The 21,525-nt window shown below is 39.2% G+C and overlaps 1 protein-coding gene across 9 annotated transcripts in view; it reads left to right on the plus strand.

Annotated features, from left to right (window-relative positions):
* Positions 1-853: 853 nt before the first annotated feature.
* LOC116329530 (target of Nesh-SH3-like) overlaps positions 854-21,525 on the plus strand; it is a 34,901-nt gene continuing 14,229 nt past the window's right edge. For 3 of the 9 annotated variants that reach the window (XM_039607162.1, XM_039607166.1, XM_039607164.1), the window contains exons 1-10: positions 7,390-7,972; positions 9,842-10,021; positions 14,738-14,806; positions 14,889-15,021; positions 16,442-16,623; positions 16,832-16,887; positions 17,524-17,548; positions 17,924-18,004; positions 18,409-18,483; positions 21,073-21,276. In XM_039607162.1, coding sequence (XP_039463096.1) covers positions 7,801-7,972; positions 9,842-10,021; positions 14,738-14,806; positions 14,889-15,021; positions 16,442-16,623; positions 16,832-16,887; positions 17,524-17,548; positions 17,924-18,004; positions 18,409-18,483; positions 21,073-21,276 — 1,177 coding nt within the window. In that variant the 5' untranslated portion in view covers positions 7,390-7,800. Of the gene's footprint in view, positions 1,265-7,389; positions 7,973-9,841; positions 10,022-14,737; positions 14,807-14,888; positions 15,022-16,441; positions 16,624-16,831; positions 16,888-17,523; positions 17,549-17,923; positions 18,005-18,408; positions 18,484-21,072; positions 21,277-21,525 lie in introns of those variants that run through there. The other 6 variants (XM_039607168.1, XM_039607169.1, XM_039607165.1 and 3 more) reach the window with 5 other exon arrangements.

A 21,525-nucleotide genomic window follows, 5' to 3' on the forward strand; every position in this document is an offset into this window, starting at 1 on the left:
AAGTAAAAGAGCAACAAAATAACCAGAGAAAGACGGTCAAGGATCAAAAAGAAGCCCAAATAACTGTAAAGAGAAACAAAACTACAACTAAAAGACTCAAAACCACAACTAAAGGACACAAAATAACAACAAAGTGTAACAACATCTGCACGATGAAGAAGCCGCAATGAGAAACAAACAACAAGAAAGACAAAAAACAACAAAGAGAACCGAAAAAATCCAAAAAAGTCAAAACAACCACCAACAGCCACAAAACAGAGATTAAAAATGATCAAAAAGAGTCTAATAGACCACAAAGAGGAGAAAACAAAAGGATACAATGTAACAGAAATGCAAAATGATACAACAAACTGATCACAGAGCCACAAATCAACAGTAAACAATAACAAAAAAGTCCAAAAAATAACCAAAAGAGATAAAACAGCTAAAAATTGAAACAAGAAAACAACAAAAAGACACAAAAGAACTAAAGAAAGAAACGACCTGAAAAAAAAAATGTGCACAACCAGAGAAATGTCTCTTACACTAATATCATTTTCTCACTTTTACATAAAAAAAAAGTCTTGGCACAGATAAACACGGGTGTTACAAACAAAGAACAGAAACGAAATGGATGATTTCACTGTTGACACAGTTTCTGACGCGTTTGTGGTTCTTTGTGATCACAGCCTGCTGCTAACCTCCTGCTCTGAAGTGTCCAACAGCCAAACCCTGGAAAACAACAAAGTGAGGAAAGGGAGGGGTGAGGAAGGAGGAGGAGGTGTGCATGATGAAAAAAGCAGAGAGGGGGTAAAAGAGAGAGAGAGAAAAAAAAATCATGTTTGAGGTCCAGAGAGAAAAGGGAGGGGTGCAGGCTGCCGAGAGAGGAGGGCACGTACAGTAACAGAGGGCCGTATGTGGGGCTTGGAGATGCCTTCCAGACCACGCCCACCTGCAGAAGCTATAGATGTTGGCGTTTCAGTGGTCCCCCTCTTCACAGCGAGGACGTCCGACAGCTGAACAAGTCCTAAGTCCGACCGACCAACTGCAGGGAGAGGCGCTTAGTGAAGTTGTCCAGCACCTGGTCGCTCCTCATCCTTTAAATCTGCGCCCCATCTTCATCACCAGGCTAATCCCAGAAGCTCCGTCCTCCACTTCATCCTCGTCTCCTGCAAGCTGAAGCTTTGAGAGGTCATGGCGGGCATCGCTCCCCTCCTCCGAGTCCTCCTGTTGCTGCTCGAGGGCACGACTCTCCTCAGCGGCATCCCTGCACAGAGGATCAGAGGCAAGTGCACAAAACGGCATGCAAAAAAACACAAGTTGCATAGCGTAATGTGAAGTCAACGGGGTAGCACGGGCATGAAAGAAAGCAGAAATAAGTAAAGTAACAGAGCTGTAATAATAAAAATGCAAAAACTAAAAGAGTAAATGGTTCATTTTATGCATGAATGAAACAGATTGGCATAAAGTTGTGAAAGAAAAGATGGTGACATGCTTAAAAATAGTAGTACTAGGCAGAAATAGGTTTGGAATAAATGAGGAAAATGTACAGATATAAATGCTAAAAGAATGGAAGTAAGTGGGTGAAATGTCTACAGAAAAGAAACACAGTTCTGAAACAAAGTGGCATCAACTTGATAACAATGAAATACAGCAAATGTAGAATAATGTTTGCAGCAACAAAGATGTGTCTGTGGGTCTGTCAAACAGGATGGATGTAATAATTAATATGTGAACATGTGTGCATAGGATGGCAAAGTCGTGAGGCGTGAGGAGACGAAAAGTCAGGTTTAAGTCACGAAAATGTGGAAAAGTGCAAAGATGAAAGTAAATGGATGTAGGAGATGTAGGCAGGAAGCAATGCAGGTACACAAGAGTGAAAATAAATGGTTAAATTATAAAGTTGGGAGGAAAAATCTGTCCACAGAAGACGCATAAACATGAGAGAAAAAGAGAAAACATGAAAGTTATGAGGACAACGTTAGAAGTCAGCATGATGATTGGGTACAACTGCCTTGAAGTTAATAATAAAGTTAACAGGCTGCAAAGGGCAGTCAAATATCTCAAATGTGTCCAAATTAGTTCAGTGTGATGAGTTTATTGAGTCTTTTGACACATGAGGAAACCCTGAGGAAATTGGATGTTTAAGAGCTGAACACTGTTTTCATGCTGCTACTCGTCCTGAGTTTTAGCAGAATTAGCAGATTTCCCTGGTTGGAGCTCCTGCTTATCCTTCAGTGTTCCTGCACATAAAAAAAGACTCATTTGTGAATAGATTTGAGTTTTTGTCTTGCTTAATCTGCCATGTGTGCCGGTAATGACCTGTGCAGCTCTTCGCCCGCAGGTGTTTGCCTGATTCTGTCATCAGTGCATTCTCTCCTTTCTGCTGACTCGGCATCTTTGGCTGCAATAATGGTCTGCAGCTGCGGAGAAGTGACAGAATACTCTTTCAGAACACTTTTTAATACATGCGTTTTGGCCTTTTCCTGATTGCCTTTTGGCTGCGTGTCGAGGTGGATTTTGGTTTGGTGTCTTTGTCGGTTCCTGCAGCCAGGGTTTCTCTGTGGGCTGCAGGTGTGCCTGCCCAGGCCCGATGGGAGGAGGGGCTAATTCATGAAATAACCTGTCATTTTTTCTGCCTCAGTGAGCTTTTTATGTTATGTAAGATGATAAAATCCCCCTCATTCAGAGAGACATGGTGGTCTGACGTGACGGCTCAGAGAAGATTACCTCACCGGGTGAGAGACAGCCAAGAGCAACATAGAGGGACAGAGAGAGAGAGTGATGTGTTTGGAGGAGCTCTGTTTTTTTGTTTTTTTTTTCAGTTTGTTTAAATTTTTTTTTTTGCATATGTTTTCCGCAGCTCTTCCTTTATAGGGAAGTTTATTGGTGGCAAAAGTACAGAGTGAGCAAAAATGTAATTAATGTGGTGAAGAATTAGAAGCACACAAGGACACGTGTAAATGTGGAACAAGTTTCGTGTTAAGTCCTGCTATGATTTTGTTTGTTTCAGCTGGGTTTTTTTTTCAGATTCGGGGGGGATCCTTGACAACAGTTTCATCAGGCCACGCCCACATACAGCTGTTAGATTCATTACTATTTTATACCGAAGCTCTTAAAGGGAAAAGTTGACTAGCCAAACAGGGGATTACGGGGCTCTCAGAGTTTGTAAAACAAAGACCAGCTGCAGGGGTTTTGTCATTGTTAAACTTCCATATAGGTCCTGTTTTAGTGTTCTGGGCAGCTGCTTCAAAAAACAGCTGTTTTCCGTTATTTTCGTTGAATACATCTAGTTACAAATGGACTTCGAGGGTTATAATTTTGCACGTGTAACTGTTTCTTCACATTTTTCTCTGTGCAAACTCAGAGTGGATGTAAAGCTTGTCCTATCAAAGAAATGCCATGTAATATTGCAAAAAAGATTTCTCTTTTGACTTATTGTGTAAAACAGTAAGGTGTGACTAACACTAATTTTTTTTTCTGTTCTTGATCTTTTTAAATATCTCTCTAGTTTGTTTGGTTTCTCTTTGAACTGTTTTTCTCCTTAAAAGCAGCCAAACTGAGTTTTTTTTTTTTTTAACATAATGTTGCAGTTGACCTGAAGGGGGGCCTCCTTTTCGCCTTTTTTTTTTTTAATAAGTGGGGCATTTATTAAAAAAACCCCTCAAGGTTAGTCCCCACTTAAATGCTAAAACATGCAATATCTATAGTGGCCACTTGAGGCTCCAGCAGTTATTCCCCATAGACGCCCCATTAAAATGTCGCACTTAACTTGAGAAACCAACATGTTTAGAGTTGGATGCACAAACAGATTTCATTATTACAAATGTAACTTCAGTTGCAGGTGACCTGCAGGGGGCACTAAATAACATTTTTGTACTTTCATTGATTAGTTGATGAATTTTGATTGTGTGAATGGGTGGATTTTTGATGCTGTTTCCTAGCTTACCTTTAGGGTGTCATGACACATCTCATGATAATTAGCATTTTATGTTCAGTAAATTAAATCCAGTTACACAGAAGCCATCTGGAGGTGTGGCCAAAAGGGGGTGCTGGATCATCTTGCAGTCTTTTTCTCACTGAGTTTGTAAAATAAATAACTTTGAAGATTATTTAAGGATCAGTTTCAGGCTTAAAGTTGAGTTTCAGTATGTTTTGGTTTTTTGTGTATTTTCCTGTGGGGGGATTTCCCACCGGAAAGATGATAACAACCCTCACTGAAGCCAGCAGCAGGAGCAGAAGCTTGGAGGTTTAGCGATAGCGGGACCTGTGCTGTATCACAGAGGACTGTTTGAGTTCCACCACACTGTTTTACTGTTGCAACTAATGAGCTGGCTCGCTCTGTTGTCTGGTGGCATTTCTTCCCTTAAAAGGAGCTGCTGCACACTGACCGTGTGCAGAAACAGACTCCAGACTGCATGGAGGTGATTTCTTTTGCTAACTGAAAAATGTTATGTGTGTGTCTCTGGTTGTCCGACTACAACCAGTACTTTCTAATACTGCATCTTGTGTGGTGTTTTATTGTTCATGTTTTTGGAGTACTCAGTGACTCATGTATCACTTTTTATACAGCGTTATCTTTCAGTTCATTTTGATGTTTTGCTGTACTTGTAATGTAATTCTTAGTGGTAGTTATTTTGGAACCTTTCTGGGTTCTGAGCAGTTTATAGCTGCTCTGTGTGCATAGTAGTACTTTGTGTTCTTTGTGGATGAGATGGCGTTTTATAGTACTTTGGATTGTTTTTTCCACAGTACTTTGATGTAACAGTTTGTTTTTTTGTAGTATGTTAACCTTTGTTAGGACTTTGTGCTCCTATTTGGCACTTTATTTTGAGCAGTTTTGTGGTACTTTCCGATTCATAGCAGTGTAAGTTTAGAGTAGCTTTATATTAACTTTGATGCACTTGGTTCATTACTGTTTGTTTGTGCTCCCTGGTGATGACATAGTTAATGTTTAGTTCTTTATACTACATGGCAGTACTTGTTCTTTGGTTTTCATATTTTGCACACTCAGGTGATTTTTCTGTACTGTTACCGCCTTGTGATACCCTTTTCTTGTAGTAAGATGAAGGCGTGTAATAGCTTTTTGAGCTATTACTGTTTGCGGGTTTATTTTGAGGTTTTTTATAGTACTTTTGGTTACTTGCTGGAGTACTTTTTCTTCCATTTGACACTGGTTTTGTGGGTACTTGTGGTATTTTGTTGTACTTAATGTCTTTTCATTAGGGTCCACTTGTTTCTAAGGAAAAATGAGAGTCATTACAGAGATATTAGAGTTTGACACACAGAGAAAACTGCTGCAGCTGGGATATGTTGTCCATGCTTTTGGGAGGGGGGACCCTCGTCTATATTAAGCACTGTTTTTTTTGTTGTTGTTTTTTTCATGGGGGTGGGGGGGCTGATGTCTGTCATGATGTTGAGGTTTATCCCTCCACCTTCGACAGGCCAAACAGTGCTGCCAAGAATGAGCTACATGATTCCACACGTCCAGCATGTTGGCCTCTCTGCAGGCTTTTCCCATACTGATCTGCATGAACAAACAGCCCATAGAAAACCTCGACAAGATGATGAACTGGATGTACTTGAACACAATGACGTGCTCGGAAAAATCCAAACCTTCCAGGAAAAAAAACTAAAAAAGAAAACAGTTGTCTAGTGATTGGGCACATGCTTTTCCTCGCAGGAGGCTTTAATGCCTAATTAGACCTGATTGTTCCACTGAGCTTCTGCACAGAGAGTTAATCGGCTAAAACAACAGTTCAGGAGCAGAAAAATGCTCCTCTGCTGGAATTTATCACTTCAAACTGCTCGATTTGGTTCCACATTAACCTGTAGTCACTTCTATGAAAGGACGTGTCTTCCAGCAGCAGCTGATTTAACCTTCCTCTATTTAAGGCCGAATAATCTCTCACGTAAACATCACAGAGCCTCAGTTGATGGCTTCAGGTGATAGAGATACTTGGATCATGAAAGGTAGAAGCACAATTTACAGGTCACAGTGTTTTTCATGAAAGGTTTGAGGCAATAAATCTTCCTTAAAGACCTCCAAAGTCGTGAACCATTATATTTTTTACAATGTCAACATTCCAGCATTCAGTATCCTCTACATGGGCTTTGGAACACCGTAATTCAAAACAGCCCCATTACAATTCAATTTCATTTCAGTTTTATCTATATGGCACCAAACAACAGTTGCTGCAGAGTGCTTTATATCAAGTAAGGTAAGTGAAGACTGTACAATAACACATAGAAAAGACTAAAATTCCAACAATCAGATTGCCTGCATATGAGAAAGTGCTTTGGCCACAGTGGGAAGGAAAAGCTCCCTTTTAACAGGAATAAACCCACAGCAGAACCACACAAAGTAAGGGGCAGCACCTAAATTGGTGCACATTAGGTTGCTGCAGCAATAAAAACTGGACATATTTAAATACAGTGTGGTGAAATATTACAAATTTGCAGCATTACACGAGCATTGTATTTGGATCATAGATGTATATATAAAAAATCCCTAAAAATCCCTTTTCTGAGATACTGCACTGCAGTGACAGCTCGACAAGATCTACCTGATGAGAAAGATCATCAGAAGTTAGAATATAATAACTAAACCAACTGTGTAGTGTTCAGAGCAGAAACATTTTAAAGACAGAGGAGCTTTTGGGATTACATGTGGGAAACATTACAAACATCCAGCTAACAGGTTCTTTATGCTGGGACTGGTTTGCAGTTCTTCAGAAGCCCGTCTGAATGTTACCATAGCTCAGAAAGCCACATGAAGGCACGGAGAGGAACATGAAGCGTCACATGTGTGATTGCCTCGTCATTGAGTTTTCATGGTGTGGATTCAAGAGAAAACCAACTGCAGATGAACTCTTAACAGCTTCATCATGTTTAAGCAAGTCAATCCTCTTTAAATGGTGGGAAAGTGTTGGAAAAACAAGCAACCCTGGCTGATGTGGAAAACTTAAAGAGGCTGCAAGTCCTGCTGATTCAGCCATTTTAGGTTTAGGACTTTCCAGGTCAAAGTTTGAGTTTTTCTGGGGTATTCACATGAAGTAACCATGATTTGGGTACAGTCGGAGATTTTCAGCCTGTATCACTTCACAGGTAGTTGAAGTGTCTGCTGAACTCTTAGTTTACAGTGTTTCATTGATGTACTGTTACTGTGACGCTGAAGGAAAACTGAAAACAGACTGATTCCCAGGCAGCTTCTGAACGTGTTTTCTCCAGTTTCTGAGTGGATTATCAGAGATAATGATGCACAGGAAATGGAAGTCAAATCTGTTTCATGTCTGCGAGTTCTGACTCTGAGGAGGCTAAGTTTGATGCTGGCATGGTTTAAAGCAGCTTATTCATAGAGTAATTTGGACCTCCTCGAGCTTTCCTGTGTGTGTACACTGTCAGAGCTCTGGGGCCTGGAAAATAAAATGTTTATAGAGAAAACCCTGCAGGACTGAAACATTTTGTCCTTGTTAAAAGTGTGGACCATGATGATGCACTTGAGCCCTGCAGACAGAGGTCAGGAGGATCTGCCACTGGACACCAAACATGCTCATTAACTCCTTGAGCAGAGGCTCTGAGGCAAATCTTAAAAGCCCATGAAAAACAGAGATATACAGAATGTGGATTCTAGATGACATATGCATCCCAGCGTGAAATGTAATCAAAGCATGACTTCCCCTACAGAACAGAACAGACTGTACCTTCAGACTGAAATGTTCAGTCCAGTCGAAACTTCCATGTCACTGGACTATAAACTGGACAGAGCTTAGAGTAGAGCCAGTATTCATCCAGTTGAGGTGGTTCGGCCATCTAATCCAGATGCCTTCTGGACACCAGCCCAGGTTTTCTGGGCATGGAATGCCAAGCTCTGAGGAGACAATAACGTACACACATCAAGAAATCAGTTGTATATCTCATTTGGAACTCTCTCAGGATCCCACAGGAGGAATTGGAAAACCTGAGGAAAGGATTCTCTTGAACATAACTTTGGGTAAGAAGAAGAAAATTGACACACATAATTCTTGTCTCTTTGAAAGAAATTTCTGGCAGCTTCATTTTGTAATAAAAGTGTTGGAAAACTCTAAAAACTCTTTCCATCATTAGGAATTTAATATAGCATTTATTCCATTTACGTCCCCAAACGTATAAAACATAATCTCAATAACCTGTCAATGGAAATGCGGTTTCTCTCCAACAAACAACAAACAAAGCAAAGAAAAACAAGAAACATTTTAAAGTTGATGAACAAACATTGTCTCATTCCAAGACATCGTGCAACACTGGCCGCCTGTGTTGCAGGATTATATACAGGATCTTTGTCACTGGTCCTCAAAGAGAAAACAGCATTATTTTAGAGACCTAAAAAATCCACATTGTGCTGATTGATTATTGTGCTGTACATGTAATTGACATGTTAATTCTGAGAACTGGTTTGTGTCCTTTATGGACGTTTTATGAACTTGGTCTAGATTCTTGGTTAGGTCCAGGCACTAACAACTGCTTGGTTTGGCTTTTTGTTTGATGGAGCTATATATCAATAAAACTTTCACCATGGTTTGTTTTTACTGCCTTTGATTTCTAAAAACACAACTTTTACTCCTTTTTTTCCAGTTGCAGTTAGATTATCTTGGTTTGATTTAGGAAAAGATCCTGTTTTGTGTTAAAATAAATCCCTTGAGAATGTAAAACCACATGTTAGGAAAAAAGCTTTTGTCATCTGCAACAAGTTTCTCCTCTGTTTTCATCCTGTGACAGTGGCTACACCAGCAAAGAACATGTGGCCACAGTCTCATGGTTTCTGTTTCAGACACCATGGAAAAAGACACTAAAGGGGTACCTGCTGCATCACAGTGTGACACTGAGTGGGCTAGACTAGGCTTCAGTGATTAGCTGCGAGTGCAAATACCCTCTTTAATCATGTTACAATAACTTTAAATAACTCCTGCAGTAAGTAATAGGCCAAACTTTTAACTCTGTTGATTTTTCCCCCATTTTTTTTCTAAGCTAATTTCCATAAAAGTAAAACCTTATATTCAGGCCCGTGTAGAAACGTTCTCTCCAGACCAGTTTTAGAGTTTTGGGCATCTTATTAGAAAATCCTTATTTGACTGACTTGAAAATTCGATAAGATGCCATGTTTCAATCACTTTGTGAATTAAAAATTAAAATATCTTGTCTTTGTGTTCATAAAGACTATTTAATTAATTTATACTTACAGTGAAATGTGGTTGAACTCTGAATTCTTACTTGACATCCGAGATGTTTGACTGTAAGCTCAGAGCGACACTGGAGCTGGTGTGGAGTTTGAGTCCCTGTCTGTCTCCAGTTTGGTCTTTGATTTTTCGGTAAAGCCAAAACAAATGTGCCATCCGCATCGCCAGAGGTTGTTTGGTTTCAGTCTCAGTCAGCTGAGACTGAAGAAGTCACTTGGATGAGTGACAAAACGTGTCTTCCACTGAAAACGCTACGTCCAGATGAACAGAATCAACTTTTGGACAATCGGAAAGAGATTTTTGGTGGAGCACCGTTTTTATGACTGATTTCAACTTGAGACAGCCAGCAACCACTCATTATCAGTCGTTTTTACCTATCAACCACATGTTGCCAGGGGGGTCTTCAACCCATCTTTACACCTTAGTACATCAGAGCTTGGTCTTGAAACATTTAAATCTGGTCTTGGTATGAATTTTTTGAGTCAAAAACCAAAATGTCTTTCAAATGTATCACACAGTTCTGACTTTGTAAATTTTTATTACATGAACTTTGATTCATGTAACTTTGATATGATATTTTCTCACCTTGAGTATTTGTTGTTAAATTCCTGATATTCCCTAATAGTCTTGCTTCTTCTCTTCCTTAGTGCGTCGTCAGAACATGAAGGTTCGAATCAACGCCACTGGGGACACCATTGTGATGAAGTTTGTACGTCCAAGTCCAGATGTGAAGTTAGAGGGTTATATTCTGGGTTACGGCAGCAGCATGTTCTCCAAACAGTTCATCCAGCTGCCTGAAAACGGACAGCCCTACGAGACTGAGATGGGTAAGACCCACAAATATTTCTTCATCATCTTTTTCTTTTCCAATTTACTTTTCCATTTGTTTTAATCAGTATCAAGTTGTTGATGGAGATGATCTTTGCAGATAAAAGGCAGCAGATCTTTATGAATTTCCTTAAAAGTTTATTAGAAAAGAATAGTACACTTGGGCAAAATTAAACCTTCCACTCCCTTTTCCGAATATTTTCCCTTTATACAATTTTCAGAGGCTGAACTTATTAGTGCCTGTCTTTAAAACATTAAACAGGTTCATGAGGAGCTGATTAAATCTGTGCCAAACCACGACTTTGTGTTGTTTTGATTCTGGAACTTTTGTTTCTGCATCTGTTTGACCACCAAACCTCCATGTCTAAACCTTTACACTCGTGGGAAAGTGAGAGTTTCTGTAGGAATACTTTCAGGAAAAGAAGAATGTGGGAAGCTTTGAGAAGCAGGAGAGTCTCACAGTGACAGCAGCAGGTGGCTCTGATCCGTTTTCTGAAGCGCGGCCAAGAATTTTTATCCCATCACACCAAGAAAGCTCTAAAAGTTGCGATGGTACGATGCATATAATCGGCCACAGTGAGAAGGTTAACAGAAAACCGGCTGAAAGTCATCCTTCAACACCAGTTTTCATGCAGGATGAGTTTGTTTGCACTCCTGCAGATTTGGGACTAAATGACTGCAGCAGCTTTTGGAATTTAGACCAGAGTTATGAGGACTTTTCCCCTCAAGCAGGAAAGCCCATTTATCATCTAATGACAAATATTGGCTCTGCATTATGCTCACAAAAATGCACCAGATTTGGCTGAAGTTTGGTTATGGTCTTGGATACATTTGCTTTAGTGAGAGACGTGGAAGTGAAAAAACATAAATCCTGGGTCAAAACTGCTTTTCATGTTGGCACTATGAAACATTAAAATACCACTAAATTTGGCCGAGGTTTTGTGGTGATCCTTTGTGTGAAAACCCCAAATTTGCTCAGTATCGCCTTGTATGTTGGCAGAATTAGAAGTCAAGAGGGTACAACATTTTGGTTGATGGACAGCTGCCAAAAGACTAAACTTTTCTTGCCTTTTGGATGTTTTTATCCAGGTTCTCTCAGCCTTGAGAACTTAATTTCTTGGTGATGAGAGTGTGGCGAGTTTAGCTTTGTACTTTCTTTAAAATCAACCAAATTGGGCTGTTCATGAATGACATTACTGATTTTGGATGCAGTTCAAGTCTTATCAGCTTTGAGCTTCATTTCATCCTGCTGGAAGTAGTTTCGTACTATGTTTAAAATTACACAGACTTTGGCTGAAGTTTGGTGGATCTATTTTAAATACTTTATTCACTGCCTCCCTACTTTTCTGATTAATGTACAGTAATAGTGACTTTGCTCCAGTCTCTCTGTGTGGGTCACTAAGATACTAATTCAATGATGAAGAGGCGGCTGAAGGTTGGTAGACAGGCCCTCATTTACTCGTGTGATGATAAATTTTTGTCTTTTTGCTTTCTTCAGGTCCTATGATAGAAATAGCCAAATTGTGCCAGAAGTCTGGCACTGGTTTTCTGGATAGATTTTTGGTTAAAAAAAATGTGGTAGTTTTTCCTCAGATGATTGATGGAACTTCCTTAAAAGTTGGCGTCAGTTTTGGTGGAGACTTCAACAAAAAGAGCCCAAACTTTTAAAGACCATTTTCTCGTCAACTGCTTGATTGGCTTTGATGAAAACATCCGAACTCTGGCATAATGGATACTTTTCCTCATGTTATAAATTGGTACAACATTAGTAGTTTGCTGAGAAACATCAGCTTTACTCCAGCCTCTCTGTGAATCTCATTAAAGATACTTAATCAAAAGTTGGAACTTCACTTCCATATCTGACTTAAGTTTAGGTCTGTTTTTTTAGTCTTTTGGATGCTTTACGTTTTCTGACTCTCTTTAAGCAACTGTGACCACATAATTTCCTCTGGGACTAATAAGCTATTCTGATTCTGATGACTCTGATTAAAAATTGCCAGAATTTGCATGGTCTAGCTTTGATTTTCTTGGTATATTTCTGATGACATAAAATATATTTTGCCATTGATGATTAATTAACTTGATTGATTAAATTGACTTAAAATTTGGCTTAGGTTCGGTGAACAGAAAAGCTTTTCTCATCAACTGTGAGCTTCATGTCTTTACTTAGTGGCTTTGTACCTTGTTCAAACTGTGCAATATTTGGCTGAAGTTTGGTGGACAGCTCACCACACATCCAAACATCTTCAGATTATTTGATTTGAATAATTCAGATCTGAGTGTTTCTTCCTTTCTTGGCATTATGAGACATGCTGAGTTCACATGCTGCTGGGAAAATCAGGTATCCCATTCTTCCATGTCATGTTTACTTTCCTCACTGTGGGAAAATTAAATCCAGAAGACAGACGATAAACACATATAAACAGTTAGATGCAGGAGGATCTTGGAGCTCCTCTGGGAGAATTTTAATTTAATCTCCTTCTTTATTTTCACCACTCATCTCTCATCACTGCCACTTCTGCCTCAAGGTCATGTCATGTCAGTTTGACGATCTGGGCGGGACTGTGGTATCAGAGCTGCTCTTGAACATTTCCTGCGGTGTTTACCTTCCTGTTTAAAAACCCTCAGTGGAGGATCATCCATCAGCAGTTCCAGGAGGACTGCAACCGCAGTGTTGACTCTTTAAATCCGACGCTGCCGGTGGTTTCTGGGTTTTGGTTTTTTTAGCCACATGAGACACAAACGTGGCTTCACGACGACTCAGGGATACTTCACCATTTCCTCTGCAGGCAAACTGTTGCTTTTTCAATTTAAACTTTACTGCACGAGAGTGGGGAAACAGTAGCACTGTATGGTGTTAAAAACATCTGAATTTTGGCTCAAGTTTGGAGGATGGTTTGGTATGCTGATGAAGTAGAAACCAATAATTCAAACCTCAAACTAAAACAAAAACCAAAAACCCTAACACCAGCAGCAAAAAGAAAAAAAAAATCTAACAAGAAAACGAACCCCATTAGACAAATACAGACAAATCCTTAATCTGTTTAGGGCTACATGTGATTGATGGAGTCATTTGGGGGGGTGGGGCATGTTTACACCTGCAGAGATGAATACAGACTCCCCTCAAACCATCAAAGACACTGGTTTGTTTTTACAAAAAAAATCAGATTGAGGACATTTTCTTACTGGAAAGTTAAACATCACTCAGTCCAGAGAACTGTCAGAAAACGCTATAATTTTAAATCAAGTCTGGTGTAGGAGGAGATTGTGATAAAGAACCATTTCATCAGCTGACAGCGGCTTTGTTAGATGCTACAAAACATCATGATACAGGAAAGAATTACCATATTGATCGCACAGATGGCTGAATTATTAATCAAATATGAGGAGCGGAGTTATTGATCACAAAAATCAGGTGATATTTGCAGAGTAAATGTGTTCAGTTTGACAGTGAGGAGTTCCTCCCCCATAACTGGTCATAAATAAAAAAGCTGAATGGTGTCCAGGCTAAAGACAGGAAGAAACAGCAGCTGCTTTAACAGTCATTCATCATTTAAAAAGGTCTCCAGAGAGGTTTAATAAGTGAGGGTGGAACTTTTACTGACTGTAAATATTCACACTGAGTGAAACTCAGAGAGCTCAGTCATCAGAAGGAGTTCAAAGGTCACTAAGAAAGGAACAACGATTTTCAGTGAGAGGCTTACAAATGATTTTGATCTGTAATTTTTAGTCTTTAAAACCACTTATAGCTGTTTTACAAAACTTTGTTGTTATTTTATAAGACTTTCAGGTTTGTTCTCCGAGTTGTTTTGCAGTTTTGAAGCTATTTTTACATCATAACTTCTATAATACTTTACTTTTTTTTTTTTTTTTACACCTTTTTAAAACTCTTTGTAGCTTTTGTGATTTTACATTTTGTAGTGTTTTATGATACTTATAGTGCAGTAGTTATGTCTGCTGAATATAATATCATTTCTGAGCAGTGAGTTCATTTTAGTGATTCCCAGACATTTACAAAAGTTTCTATATTTTTACAGGCATCTAGGCCAATGTTCCTGTATGTAAGGCACACTTTGTACTGTTAAGTTGACTAAAGAAAGTCAGACTGAGAGATGAGTTTGTGCTGGAAAAGGAAACCGTGCATGTGGGTGAGAACAGAGAAAATTACAGATAAACACAAAAAAGTTGAGGCTGAACTCTGGAGTTAAAGACGCAAAGAACAAAAGCAGAAAACATTTGACTTGGATGGAAATCAGATTATTATGAAAGAAGATCTGAGTGTTTTCACATGTGGATGTTTAAACTGTCATCCTTGTGTTTCAGCAAAGAAACTCCCTCCTTATCTATAATCATTCACATCTGTGCGTCTACTTTCTGTCCATGTGCCTGAGGAAGGTGGGGGAGGGAGGGGGCAACAATACCCGCCATGACATAATCACCATAACAGAGTGCAGAATTCCTCACATGTTTCAGCCTCTATGAACTCCCACAGGAGATGTTCATGTTTCTGTAGGGAAGGTTTTAACGTACTTGCCATGGTAGTTGCAGCAGTACAGGTTGTAACTGTACCACTATTTGAAAAAAATGGTACTGTCTGCGACTGTGTGTTGTGGTTTTATCCAACTTTGTTGTTGTTGGCTTTTATTTGTCTTTGTCTGCATCATTCTGTTGGGTGTACATCACAAAGCCTGACCTCATTTGACATTTTTTTCCAGATGCAGAACCAAAGTACCTGGTGGCCGTCCAACCAATCCCAGCTAACGATGTGAAGAAACACTGCACAGGTATACTGGCAGCTACATGTGGGCTTCAAACTGCTAAACAGGCCAACACATAGTCTCACTCTGTACTCACTTGTCCCAACAGGTAAAGTGAACCTGGAGAAGCCGCTTCACCTGGTGATTGGTTCCATTAGCCCGACCGCAGTGCTACTGTCCTGGGGAAACTATCTGAAGACACCCTATGAAGGGAACATCATGAACGAATGTCTGGAAGACGGGTGATTAACTTCACATGTTGTCCCAATGCTGATTGCATGTTTTGTCTAAGCTGTACACTGAGCTCTGTCTCTAAAGCTTTGAGCTTTCAGGGATAGTTTAGGGAACAGTTCATAGTGTGGTAAAATATTGCCAATTAATTTTTTTGGTTTACCTTTACGATGAGTAACTTCACATATGTCACAGATTCATCATAAAAACAGTTTTTGGTTTAGTGAACATAAAAGCTTTTTACCTCCTCTCATGTATTTTATGTTTTATGGACAACCAGAAAGCCCTTTTCCAAAGCTCGACGTTACTCTGAGACAAATCACCTTCAACCAATCAAGATGATGAATTACAACCCTGAAAACTCTACTGCTGTTGAGCTTGAACTGTCCCAGTGTGTTGAGTGATATTACACCGACTGAGACTCACCAATGCTCTTTTCCATCACCCCTTGATCTCTGCTGCCTCTAATAATACATATTTTTCCTTCACTGTCAAACAAGTTGGAGGAGCCATTGGAAAGCCTGACCTAGGCGTCCTCTGCCACTCTGGGCGTCTTATTAAAACCTAATGTCAGCTCCATCTGTGGAGGGTTTGGCTGCTGCCTCAGATTTTTGGATCCCTGCTCTGAAAAACAGAACTTGAAGGAGTGAAAGTGGAGATTGGCTTTGTGGCCGCCAGAATTAACAACACCTAATGGAGAAGTTGTTTCCACACTGAGGTCACGGCGGATACAGGCAGCCAGAGAGAAACCGCACGGCATGAAGACGCTGGTACTGGATTGTGTATGTCATCCATATGTCGTACCACTGGGACACTTCGATGCTTTCTGAAACCTTCAGCCTTGTGATCAGGGAAACTTTGACAAGATGCAGCCGAACACATTTTGCAGTCTACGAAGCAGACCTGCAACCACAGTCGTCAGTGATTTAGTTTTGTTTGATTCTGCATAACCCAGTTTTTCTTTACCATAATGGTATTATTACATTAATTTTTTCAAAGACATTGGCTTGCTATTTGTGTTTATCACAATATAAACCTAAAATATGAGGAGCTTGAGTCACTCCTCCAGAAATGTGTGATACTGTCAGTCTAATTAACCCATTTCTTTGTATTTTCTGGAATTAGTATTAGGCAGCTGGTTGCTAACATGTTTAGATCAGCTACTTTACCTGTTTCCTCTGGTTAAATTACAAATATAACCTCTGTGTTTCATAAAAGTCAATGAATGTAAGCATGGCCAAATCAATTTATTGCTGAAACACAACCAAGCTATTGAGAATTTAAAAAAAACAACAACGAACATTCCATATAAGCATATGAAGTTAAAATACAAAGGACCAAAAATAGAACCCTGAGGAGCTCCAAGGGCAGTTTTCAGACAATCTAACCACCTTGCTGTTGGTAAAGGCATTTCTCCTTTTTCTCCATCAGATTCTACACTATCCGCTACAGAGAGAGAAACAGGAATTGGATCTACCAGACTTGCCCAACAAGCGACACAGTCATTGATAACCTGAAACCCAACACGCCTTATGAGTTTGGCGTCCGTTCCAACAAGGATGACCGCAGTGGCACATGGAGCAAACCAGTCATCCACAACACCAGCATGGGCAGTAAGGAGTTACTTAAGTACTTGTCACCACTGGAATCATAGAGGTTAAAGCTAAAGAAAACATCATGCCTTGATTTTGATGTTCAGAAAAAGTTTACAATTTCTTCCAAGAAAAGTTTTTATTATATTTTTTTTTGCAAAGAAATGGCTAATCGATTTTTAATAATAATAACTAATTTTACTGCTTTTTCTCTGCCCTTTTTACACAGATAAAAATAGACAGAAGTCATACAAGCCGCGTAACAATCCTCCAATCAAGCTGGGGGTAAGTAACCTGCTGTACTGTAACAAACTGAATGCTTTTATATCTGCAATGTAAATGTCATGACCTTTTAAATTTTTAAATCATGGATACATGTAGAAAAGATTGCTTCAAACTTTATATTTACTTAAATACCTCAAAATGTATTTAAAAAAATATTTCATGAAGTAAATAATAACATGAACAAACTATGCTGCGCTTACTCTATATGACATCTTTTTCACAATAACATTTTTTACTGTTTGCTTTGTATAATTGTGGCTAAATTCTAAAACATAAAAAAAATGTGCCATATTTTTTAATTTGTGTATTTGTTTTTGGTCAGTAAGCGTACTTCATATTTAATGTAAAGTATTAAGGCAATGAATATGCAATAAAGGTTTTCTTAAATTAATAAAAATTGAAGAAAGAAAATATACAAAAATATTATAAATAAAATTAAAGGTGAAGGTAATAAGTCTTCATTAAATTCAAATTACCTCTGGATTTCCACAGAATTTAAAGCTTTCTTTTTTTTTAGGTCTAATTTTTCAAAACAGTGCATCATGAGCTTAGGAGTCCTTGTTTTTATGTATATTTGATTTAAACATGTCTAAAGTTGACATTCTTTGTTCTTTCTTTTTTTTCTTTTACAAACAGACGCCCCTCTTTGCTCCTCGTTATGGTAAGATTTATGATTTTGTCTTTAATAAACATACAGTCTGCTCAGTCATTATTTCTTCCTGGCATGATTTGTGGAATCTGTTTGACTTCAGTTCAGGTATGTACAGTCAGTAATGTGTTCTCATAGGCCACCACAACAAAACAGGTTCAGGCTGGTTAGAAACACTCACACTTTGCAGTAGGAAAAAAACAACAACTTCCAATTATCCTGAAGTTCAAGCCAAAAGCTTTATGCACCAAATATAGTAGCTGATAAGCTGCTGATCTTTCTGAAAACATCAGACTTGTATTCTGCACTTAGACATCTGTCTGCTGAACTGCTCATGCTGAACCATTTCATTGTTTGTCTTTAAAATCTTTGTTGACTTGTTTGCAGCCCTGCACAACGGGACGGGCCCTCGAACGCCTACTTTGTTCAAAAACCCAGGGTTCCCTGGAGCTCCACGCACGTCCTTTGGTGATTACCGCTCTTTCTTTCTTTTCTACCTGTCTGCATACTTTTACTTTTCATTCCTCTCTGGGCAAAAGAGAAGTTGCTCACACAGCACAGCATAAAAGCTTCCTTAAAGGGTTCTACTGATGGAAAACAGGCACCAAAATGCAGTTTCAATCCTCACATTCCAGATGTGAGAAAGTGAGAAAGCAAACAATAGTAATACCAACATTCTTTAAATGTTTCAAAGTAAGAAATTCACAGCACTAAAGGAGGTTGAAGATTTGTTTATAAAAAGCCTCATCAGTCTAACCCAATGGTTGCTTTTCCCAAACTAGGTTTCACAAAGAATTGATTGTCTTTCCAACCCTATCCTCTTTAATTTTGACATTTTTCCTCTTATAAACCCACCATGTTATTTCCAACAGCACCTCCTGAGAGCCAGCAGGAAACTATCCCTGTGCCTGGCTCTTCTGAGCCCAAATTTCCTCACGTGTCCCCCGGTAACGAAACAGACGCTCTTTTATTCTTTAATCATCAGCTTCATTTGCAGTCCATCTTTACCTGCTTCGCCTGAGCCTGTGATGCACCTGGGAGGGGTGGGGGTGGGGTGTGCAGCTATTGAGATTGGCTGCATGTTAGCATGTCTTAAGCCCAGCTAGAAAGTCAAAACAAGGCGAGGAAATGATGTCACTGGAGATCAGTAAGTTCCCTTTGGCCTGCCCATTCCAACAGTAGCTGCAGCTGATTTTTTCAAACCACACTGCTGAAATGTATATGACAGCCATCATGCTTCAGCATTCATCATCCATTTTCTTTTCTCCTCTCACCTGCTTACTTTGATCAATGATATTTCTCTGTCTTAGACTTTTCAATTAATACCTGATATTTGGACCTCTGAGAGGTACAAGGGCTCAACACTACAGTAGCTATTTTATTATCATTAAATCTGTACAATATATTTAAACCATCAGCTATTTAAAGTAAACCAGTTTTAGTCAGAACTTCTCCATTCCTCTGTCATCCATCTTGTCTGTCTGTCCAGCTGTCCCCATCCTACTTGTTGCAAGTCACCGCTCTCTTCAGTCAGTCTGCATGACAGGAGTGCATGTCAGCCAGTTCAGACGCAGACGTGGTTGGAATTTCCCATCCAGGAAAGCCAACACAAGTCGTTCTGCAAAATCCTCCCGAAGTACAATGTCTTCAAACTTTTCTGTATTTCTTTGAGGTACGAGATTATAGGGAACAAAATCAAATTCTTTAGGCATCTGTTTGAAAATAAGCGAATCTTGTTGAATCTAGGGCTGGGTATCTGGTATAAAACCAGAGTTTTCTAATTGGTTCTAACAGAAATATTAGATCTTGATCTACAAAAGGAAAATGCTGGCTAAATACAATAGTGTGAAAAAGTGTTTGCCCCTTTCCTGATCTTCTGTTTTTGTTTTGTTTTGTTGTATGTTTGTCACACTTCAGTGTTTCAGATCATCCAAAAAAAAAAAACCCTCAATATTAGAGTAAACACAAAAAACAGTTTCTGAATGAAGGTGTTTATTATTAAGGGAAACAAAACAAAACAAAAACACAAAAAACCTACATGTGAAACAGTGTGAAAAGTGATTGCCTGCTAAACCTAATAACAGGAACAAGAAGCAGCAAGTGCAGTCAAGCATTTGCGATAACTGGCAATCAGTCTTTTACAGCACTGTGGAGGAATTTTGGCCTATACCCCTCTTTGCAGAAATGTTGTAATTCAGCCCCATTGGAGGGTTTTCGAGCATGACCTGCCTCTGTAAGGTCATGCCACAGCATCTCAGTCAGATTGAGGTCAGGACTTTGACTAGGCCACTCCAAAATCTCCATTTTGTTTTTATTAAGAGGTGGACTTGCTGGTGTGTTTTGAATGATTGTCTTGCTGCAGAACCCAAGTATGATATAGCATTCTCCTTCAGGATGTTTTGGTAGAGAGCAGAATTCATGGTTCCTTTTACCATAGCAGGTCTTCCAGTTCCTGAAGCAGCAAAACAGGCCTAGACCATCACACTACCACCACCATTTTTTAATGATGGTATAAAGTTCTTTTTCTGAAATAATGTTTTACTTTTACATCATATTTAATGGGACACACACCTTCCAAAAAGTTCAGCTTTTATTTTGTCACTCCACAGAGTATTTTCCCAAAAGTCTTGGGGATCATAAAGATGTTTTTTAGCAACACTTAGACAATCCTTCATGCTCTTTAGCTCAGCAGTGGTTTTCGTCTTGGAACTCTGTCATGCAGGCCATTTTGCCCAGTCTCTTTCTCATGGTGGAGTCATGAACACTAATCTTAACTGAGGCAAGTGAGACCTGCAGTTGTTTAGATGTTGTTATGGTATCTTTTGTGACCTCTAGAATGAGTCGTAGGTGTGCTATTGGGGTAATTTTGTTTGGCTGGCAACTCCTGTGAAGATTCACAGCTGTTTCATGTTTTTGCCATTTGTGGATAATGGCTCTCACTGTGGTTTGCTGGTCCCACAGCTTTAGAAATGGCTTTATAATGTTTTCCAAACCGAGAGATCTCAATTAATTTGTTTCTCATTTGTTCCTGGATTTCCTTGGATTGCACCATAATGTATAGCATTGAGGATGTTTTGGTCTATTCCACTCTGTCAGGCAGGTGCTAATTAAGTGATTTCTTAAACCTGTGTTTAAAAACTGCATTCTGTGTTTTGCCTAATATTTACAGTTTTTGATGATCTGATACATTTAAGTATGACAAAAATACATAAGAATGGAAATCAGGAAGAGGGCAAACACTTTTTCACACTACTGCATATCACCAACCAATAAGCCAGCGAGGACCCTTCATTATGAACATGTTTTATTTAGTATCAAATGAAGGATCTATACCATGTCCTATCTGATAGAAAAGCTAAACAAATTTCCAGCTTTGAAAGACATGTATCTGATGATTTGAATTTCTCCAGAGTTGCTGGATGAAATCAGTCAAAATGCATGTCTATTTTATTTTATATCATAGTGTACACATCAAGCAAAAACAAACACTGACCAGTTTCCTATGACCTCAGTACCTCTCTTCTCTTTCATCCCAGAAAAAGGAAACACAATTAGAAACAACACCACCCAACCAGCGGATATTCCCACTCCTGCCCTCCCCAAACTTCTGTCCACCAAAGCCCCTCATGCCAACATCACAGCCGTCCTTCTTACTAAGTTAGCCTCCAGAGGTGACTCCATTCATGTGCAAACCACTAAGGCACCCACTAGTGCACCTGAGAAGCCTCGTAACCCCACTGGTAATTCCTCCCTACAATCTTTTTTTGTCTTTCTTTTTTTTTTTTTTGTCTGTGACATAATCATTATGTTTTAGAAAACATACAGTTTTATCATAGTCAGCTTTGGTAGAAAAATATCTGTCTTGTCTCTCCAAGTCCCTTAATACTTAAAACTGTTCTAGACTCAGTGTATGGTGTCCATGAATATAAAAGCATCATCTGCAAATAGTTTCACTGCATTTGCCATATTCTGTCCCAAAAATGCCAAAT

This window comes from Oreochromis aureus, linkage group 23, assembly GCF_013358895.1.
Source record: "Oreochromis aureus strain Israel breed Guangdong linkage group 23, ZZ_aureus, whole genome shotgun sequence".
Classification (NCBI taxonomy): Eukaryota; Metazoa; Chordata; class Actinopteri; order Cichliformes; family Cichlidae; genus Oreochromis; species Oreochromis aureus.